Source organism: Quercus robur, chromosome 2 (assembly GCF_932294415.1).
Source record: "Quercus robur chromosome 2, dhQueRobu3.1, whole genome shotgun sequence".
Lineage (NCBI taxonomy): Eukaryota > Viridiplantae > Streptophyta > Magnoliopsida > Fagales > Fagaceae > Quercus > Quercus robur.
In genome coordinates, this window is record NC_065535.1 from 2245934 (window position 1) to 2253945 (window position 8012).

Below are 8012 nucleotides of genomic sequence, written 5' to 3' on the forward strand. Positions count from 1 at the left end.
GTAGTATAAAACCAATAAGTTGATGGGACACAAACTTGTTGAGCAAATGTTAACTTGGCTTGTTGTGCATTATTTATAATAAAAAAGTGATGCTAGGAATCTCGTTTTGAAAATGATATGTAGTAAATTTATAATATATTTAGTATATTCTATAATAAAAATGACATTGATGATAGGTCTAAATAAAAGTGAAACTCACCACTTAAATAAATTAAGAAAATGTTGTGAAAGCAGTTTCTTTTCTACCGGTGCAAAGAAAACTTGCAATTCATTCCAACCGCTCTTCTATTAAATTTAACTTTGCATCTCTATATAATGAAAGGAAGCAATTTCATGCATCTTTTTCTTATGTCTTCGCAATATGTTCACCATTTACCAAGGCTCCTCATTAAGCAACATATCAAGTTTGAGAGAGCTGTAAGGAACATGAGCTCTAAGCAACATATCAAGCATTCAAGCTTAATTAGTAATAAACTTGATACAACCTTAACAAATAAACTTTTATGTTACTAATAATTTAATAAAAGAGTCTCTTTCTTTTTTTAACATGACTCTTTATCTTCCATATTAACTCCAATATTATTATATTTATGTTGTAATATTTATTAATTTTAATTAAATAATATTAAAATGCTCCAATAGGAAGCATAAATATAGGGAAAAGAGCACAAATAAAACACGTAGTCCCCTAAAATTTGATAGTTATATTTAATTTCTATGTAATATGTATTATTTTTTGTGCATTAAACTTCCATAAAAATAATAAAAGACTTTCTCATTTGATAACATGTTTAAATTTAGAACTGCATTTTACATAAAACAATACCACATGGGAGTTTTCTATTACACTTAAACCAAAAAAAAAAAAATTAATGGGTTTAAGTGTTACACAATTAACAGCTTACACATAAAATAAAGGAATTAAATGTCACACTCAAAAATCTTAAGACAGTTCTACATTTTATGGGGAAACCATAGAAGCAGGCCGATTTTTTAGTGTAACATAGGGGTAACCACAAAGTGATGAAAAGAAGTCAAATGGTAGAGGATACTTTTTCTTATTTGCTAAAAAAAAAAAAAAAAAAAAAAATCTTATATGTGAATTTCTACTATAAAATTATAAATGACATAATTGTGTCTTTTGTTTGACACATTTCATCTTATTTGGTTTTGTATAAAGGGTTCGGTTTAAAGTATATATTAACAATTTATTTTAGAAAATTTTTTTATCGATAATTGAAAAAACTATCAAAAAGTTTGACAAATTTTTTAATTTTCAATAAAAAATTTTCTAAAATAATTTACTAATATATGGCGTAAACGGCTTATGTTAGTAAATATCTTGTATAAAATATGGAAAAGCTTTTGTTGATTTGTACCAGATAAAGTTGAAAATGTTTATTGTGTAATCAATGGAGTTGTGTGTGTGTACAGCACGCGCCGCAAAGGTGGGTTGGATTTGGAGACAAGTAGTGGAATTGGGCTCAACCAATTTTGCGGGCTTTATCGTCCCTGCTCAATAAAGAGCTAAAACTTAGTCCAATCAATCAAAGTACATGACTGAATCGATTGGGCTTGGAGTGACATTCAGTGTTTTTATCGATAAGGTTCAAATGCATTGGCCCACGTACGTCAAGAAAGTGAGCAATCAGAGAAAGAGAGAGGAGAGAATAAGAGCATTTTCAATAGGTTAGGTTAGGTAAAAGTAAAATAATTTCTATAATAGAAAATAAGACCCAAAAAATAATCTCTAATGGATTCTCTAAATTATGATTTTTTTTTTGCTTATGAACAGTAGTTCATCAAATCTAATAGGCTACAGTACATTAGCAAAAGAATAAAACTAAATAAAAAATTAGCGAAGAAAGGAATGGGGATAGGGGTATGGGAATATGTCTGTTAAAAATGAATAAATAATTAATGAAGAAATAATATTTAAATGAGATAGAGAAAGGATAGAGAATCTGTTGGAAGATGTATTTGAAAAAGTAGATTAGTAAAAGATAAATGTCACTGTTCACTATCCAAACAGTACAAAAATATAGAGAAACCGCTAAAAATGCTCTAAGAATAGGAGTTCAAGCTTTCCAAAAAAATAAATTTATTAAAAACTATCTTAAAATTTGTTCATACCGACATAATTCTCTGTCTCATTTTCTTTTTATTTTATACATAATATCTTTATAATTTAGCAAGCATCTCGGTGTAGAATAACAATTATGGTTGTATTTTTTTTTTTAAAATAAATTGGTTTCACACACACTTCACTCATGTTTTTCGAACTACATGATTTGTCATGACTAGTCATAGATTGATGAAGAAACCGTGCACACAACTATTTTGCTGAAATAATGATGCTACAGCTATTATTAGGAACTTTCAAATACAAGAAAAATAATTTAAAACTTGGCAAAAGTATTGCTTCTGTATAAAGTTTGCTTCAAGTTTGTTTTTTCATCCTTAAATTTTAATTTCCTAAATTATTGAAAACGTTACACTTTTTGCCCTTTTTCATATAGAGATTAACAAATGAATTTCCTGCAAGTTTTAATTTAGAGAATTAATAATATATATAATTTATTTACTATATTATTGACATGATTTCAATTACATTCATTAGCAAATTAATTTATTAGCATTTTATAATAAATTTACAGTAAATTTAGCATCTTCCTAACTGGGAATATATATAACCAGATTGTTAAAAAAAAAAGAAAGAAAAATTGTTGCTTAGAAATAAAACACAAAATTTATATAGGGTCAAGTCAACATTGAGACAACTCCTTCAGCAATTATAGTACTGTAATTCGTACTTGAGCTTGGCTTTCATTCGCTGCAAGAACCATAGAGTTAGGCCGTTAGTGTTGGTTTGCTCAAGATATTGGTAAAATAGGGCACATATATAGATAGAGCAGGTAGCTAGGCTTACATCAGCTTGAGACTTGAAAGTCAGATAACGTGTTTAAATCAAAAGCCTAAATTGTATGGATTCATTGTTTGGCACCATAAGCAATCTTAAAAAAGAAGTAACCTCCATTTCAATGGGATTAGGAAGGCGTGGTAGTTGAGAGATAGCCGACTAGCTTAGAATATAGCCTTTATGTTGTGATTGGGAATCAAGTTAGTGAATTTTGTATGGTTACAAAAAAATGTATGCCTCCGATTGGAAGAAAATTTAATAAGGATAATGACTTCTTGCCTGAAAGTAGTATTGAATAATTATTATTCCCCGTTGAAAAATTATCTTCCACTATGCGTTCCTTCAATGACTTATTGACATTACCATCAAATTTTACCTAAAGATTCTTGATCATGGGCTCATGGTGTAGGTTTGGGTTTAATGATTTGACCTAAGCATGTCAGATAAGGGTTGTTATAACTCATTATCAATGGATCAAAAGCAACTATCCACACTTCACCCTCGGATGAGTGGTTGGATTATCATGCTCATCTTATCTATAAAAAAATAAAAATTTAAAAAAGAAAAAAGAAAAAAAAGCAAAAGACAAAGTTCATCCCATACAGATTATTCATCACAATCACTTTTGATTAACTTTTTATAATTATTTCTCAACCCTTAATTTATTATTATTATTTTTTAAATGAAAAAGTTGGAGCAAAAACTGAGGCGGTTTTAGAGCAATTAGGTATGAGGTTTTATCAACTGATTTCAACATGAAAACTTGTCAAAATTGACATGATTCACTTAGATCAATCGCTTCTTGTACATAACTTATAAAAATTCAAATGGTTTGCTGCATCTAAAAGCTAGATAGGCTAAATTAGCTGATATTGAAGATGATGTTATATATATAATACTTAAGATGACCTATAGAAGGGAAGTTGGGCCGGTCGATTATTCAATTTGAGCTATTTTTTAAACAAAAAGAATCACATGTTAGGTTTGGTAAACTACATAATCTTAGTATTCAATATGTAATAGAACATAAAAAGTGGTAGAAAATTTATGTTCCTTAATAATCTTCTTTTATAATTATTTAACTATTTCGTTTTATAAGGAGAATCATGTTTCATATCTTCCCATAATCATTTGTTGTAATAATTGAATTATCAAAAACAAAAACCATTTCATTTTACCAAAGTTCTAGTCACTAGTCAGCATTTACAATGTCCTCTTTCCATTGGTTACTACTTACTACATGTGCCATTATGCCAACATTTTGAAATTTTTTTCTCAACAGCTACCTTTCCAGGATAGTGCATGGTTTATCTAGCTGGAACTCTCTAACTTCTGCTTAAATTAATATATATCCCATTGCAATGGCCCCACACTTTTTTATTGGATAATTTTTTTGAGAAACAGAAAGAGACATTGGATAGTAAGTGTGAAGTCACAACAAATTATTTCCTCTAAGATGTGTGGGTAGAACCGGCAATATCCCTTTATTTGATGCTACAAACTAGGGAACGAAAATTGTGGCCAATTTTTCATCCTAGGATGAAGCAATTGTGCTTGTGGGCTCTAGAATTGTTCTCATTGTCAAAGAACATAGATAGAGAGGTTCAGTTTCTTGTAAAAGATATTGAGAATGAGACTAATATGCTGCTAATGGCACGAGCCACAACAGTACACCAATAAAACATAACAAAAAAAGAGTATATACGCATATATTGATAATACCTCTACAAACCCCTTTATCTTTGAATGGATGAAGGGTTCGAAATGCATTCTCAAAAAAGAAAAAATATATATATTTGTAGGCACAGCCAAAATCAAATGGTTTATCCCTTTGCAGAAACATAGCCAAGTAAATTGAATTACAAAGTAATTAGAGCTTGCAAGTGGAGGTGATACCTTTGCCTTTTGAGGCATCAATTCTGTCCTGCAATATTCACACTTCGTGATACAAAAGGACTTACTCCAGCTCCACTTCAGAACTTGAAACTGCAGCACAAAAACGAAAACTTATTCGTTTAAAGTGGACAATTCGTCCTGGAACTCATCTATATTTTCTTATAGCTTCGGTAGTAGGAGAAGAATTGGTACACCCCCAACTTATTACAAGAGTAGAATTGAATTCAAGCTCTTGTTATATCTTGAGGACCAAAACCTCCCACCACTGCAAAACGATCTTTTCATAGATACAGGCCTAATATGCAGAAAATTTTCAATTGAAGAATGACCCATCAATCTAGGCATGCTTGAGCACCTACCATCTTGCTTTGGTACAATATCTAACTGTGAATTTTCGGCATCTTCAATTTCAATAACCAAGCTCCCTTCTGAAATAGACCTTATTACTTGTATACCATTATCCATTGAATCATCACCAAGTGCCTGAAGATCATTATTCCCACTACAATTCACAGCCTCTTTTGATGTTCTTTCACCATTAACCTCTAGCAATTCGCTTTCATCGGTTATTCCAGCTGGGTTCTCAGAGATGTCACCATCATTCCCAGAGTTCATCATAGTGGTCTCTTGGTTTCTGTCCAAATTATTAGCATTCTGATCCACTGAACCCAGATGACTAACAAGGTCTAAGCTTACAGTATCGCTCACAATTATATTGGCACGGCATAGAGGACAGTTTGTATGAGACCTCAACCAAGTATCAATGCAACGTATATGAAAGGCATGGCTACACTTAGGCAAGAGTCTAAGCATTTCATCTTCATGAAACTCATTCAAACACACAGAACACTCGGTGCCTTCAATCAAACCCTCATCTTTCTTGTACTTACAAACTGCAATCGAGCTTATAATAGACTGTTGTAAACCAACGGTGGTGATGAACCATATAGGATGATCAACATGATTCTCATCAAGAAAATCTTCATCTGTACCGTCTGATTGAGAGGATGTACGTCCATTATTTCTTCGGCTACACCAACTTGGACAAGACCTTACTATTAGAACATAGTAACTAATAAGAACAAGAAGGCCGACTAAGACAGAAAGGGAGATAATAAGGAAGGTTGAGAAGTGGTGGCTTAAGAATTTTGAGCTATGAGAGGCTGTGAGAGATGGTGGTGGAGGTGGTGGTGAGAAATAGCTATAGTCTGGGAAAGGTGGACAGTTAAAAGGGCAAGCTAGGTCACAAAAACCATCACAGTTTGAGGATGGGCTTGTTGCAGTGAGTGTAGGGAAGAGTATTCTATAATTTCTAGCCATTGAAGGAGATTAAAAAAAAAAAGAGTCGAGAGGCAGAAAGAGAAGCAAGATACATGAATGAGTGGCACTTTGAAGAGAGAGGTGTTTAGCTTTTGTTTGAATTGGAAGGGACGGAATGGAAGACGTTAAGAAAGTTAACATGTCTCTTTCAAAGGTTATGTGGGGGATTTTGATTTGTTTTCTGTGTTTGGTGATTGACACCAAGTTAAACCCTCTGCATCACCATGGTTTCGTATAGGTGTTATAGTGTATTAATTCCTCCAATTAGCTCCATTCGGCATGGACCACATATAAGGTAAGACACAGGTAGGGAAAGTTGAGGGAGTAGAAAGAGACACAAGTATATATGGGCAGGTAATTGTTATCTCACACCTATTCAGGCCGACCTAGGATTTCAAGTTAGGAGGCCGAAACGTAAGGGGAAAAAAAATTCAAAGAAGTATCCATGTAGTACTAATAAACTATCAACCAAGATAAATACATAAAATCATTTTTTCTTAATTCAAAATGTAATCATTTACCAACAAAAACAAAATAATACTATTTCTTAAGAGCTTCAGCTGTTGCCAAAAAAAAAAAAATCACAAACTAAAACTTACTTTTGCTACTTTAATATAGCATTTGAAATGTTTCATACAAGTGTTTTTAATATTTGGTGTTCTAAATACTAAAATATTTATCATTTTGAACACTTGATGCTAGTATCTAATATTGCGTTAACTATGATTTTTTATTTTTTATTTTAAAGTTTTGTTTTGGTTAAGTTTTTGAGTTTGATAATTGCTAGTTGGGCTAGGCTAATTAAAATGGAGGGGGCCTAAGTTTTTGGAAGAGGGAAGTGCAATTCTAGAAAAAAAAAATATATATATATATATATATATAACCAATAAAAAAATTTCTCTTTTTTCTTTGAGCCAGGGGGCCCAAAATTTTTTTTTTTTTTTCCTTTTTTTCTTTGGGCCATGCCCCCCCGACCGCCGCGGGGGTCTGTCCTTGCACCTGTTGATGCACGCTCCTTACTTATAATGTTTATAGTTTAACTTGCAATGTTTACAAGATTAATTGATGTCTATGTTTAAAATGTGAAATGGGTGAGGTTTATGGATGATGTACAATAATAAATGTGAAAGAATCAATGACCTATCCGAGTTGGGTTGAAGTTATATATCATATGAGTTGAGTTTTTTTTTTTTTTTTTTTTTGTTTTTTTTTTTTTTTTGTGAGAAACTTATATGAGTTGAGTTGAAGTTATGTCTTGTACATACATTTGAAAATTTGCATAACTCAATATTTTTAAGTGGATTTTTACCCATTTATTGTTGGATTATATGCTTTCTCCTTATTCTCTTCACACTTGTGAAATTTAAAGATGATTAGAAATCAATAATCATCTCATATATAAAATATTTAAATTTATATATATATATATATATATATGTAAGAGCGCGTTTTGGATCCTTGGCCCAAGGTATGATTGGATCCAAGCCCAATAAGCCCAATACAATGAATTTGTAGAGAGTGGGTTGGAAAACTAGGCTCTAATGAATGACTTAACGGTTAGAATGAATTTTAAAAGATAATCAAACATAAATAAAGACTTATCTAAGTAAATTTGTCCTCAACATAATCCAAGGAAGTATATTCTAGTATATATTGATTGAAAATGGTTACAGATATGGTTCAAGCTGCTACAGTGCTTTCTCTTACAAATTTCCGATCTCCTTTTCTTAGGGTCTCCATTCCATTTTATACTATCTTCCCCTAGCATCCCCACCCTCCACGTGTAGATTAGATCTCTGTGGTTGGTTCTTGTCCCATTAGCACCTCCTTAAAGTCTTTGGGTAGTAGCTAGAAGGCTGAGAATTACTGTTCCGGG

At 31.8% G+C, this 8012-nt stretch overlaps 1 protein-coding gene across 2 annotated transcripts; it reads right to left on the reverse strand.

Annotated features, from left to right (window-relative positions):
* Positions 1-2662: 2662 nt before the first annotated feature.
* LOC126709085 (RING-H2 finger protein ATL54) lies at positions 2663-6348 on the reverse strand. 2 transcript variants are annotated; one of them, XR_007649311.1, is made up of 3 exons: positions 5176-6348; positions 4817-4906; positions 2663-2833 (listed from the first exon to the last, which is right to left on the reverse strand). XR_007649311.1 is itself a non-coding variant. In XM_050409175.1 (2 exons), exons 1-2 carry the CDS (start codon positions 6134-6136, stop codon positions 4878-4880), a joined length of 990 nt encoding a protein of 329 aa, XP_050265132.1. In that variant the 5' UTR covers positions 6137-6347; the 3' UTR covers positions 4605-4877. The 2 variants fall into 2 exon arrangements, 1 of the variants encoding a protein (XP_050265132.1); XM_050409175.1 differs by lacking the exon at positions 2663-2833 and having other exon boundaries at positions 4605-4906; positions 5176-6347.
* Between the last annotated feature and the right edge of the window lie 1664 nt (positions 6349-8012).

Bases quoted from the DNA above. Each gene is read 5' to 3' on its own strand.
- LOC126709085 (XM_050409175.1), bottom strand. From the start codon at position 6,136: ATGGCTAGAAATTATAGAATACTCTTCCCTACACTCACTGCAACAAGC. The intron at 4,907-5,175 runs GTAGGTGCTCAA...TTTGTGCTGCAG, and splicing joins TATTGTACCAAAGCAAGATG to TTTCAAGTTCTGAAGTGGAG.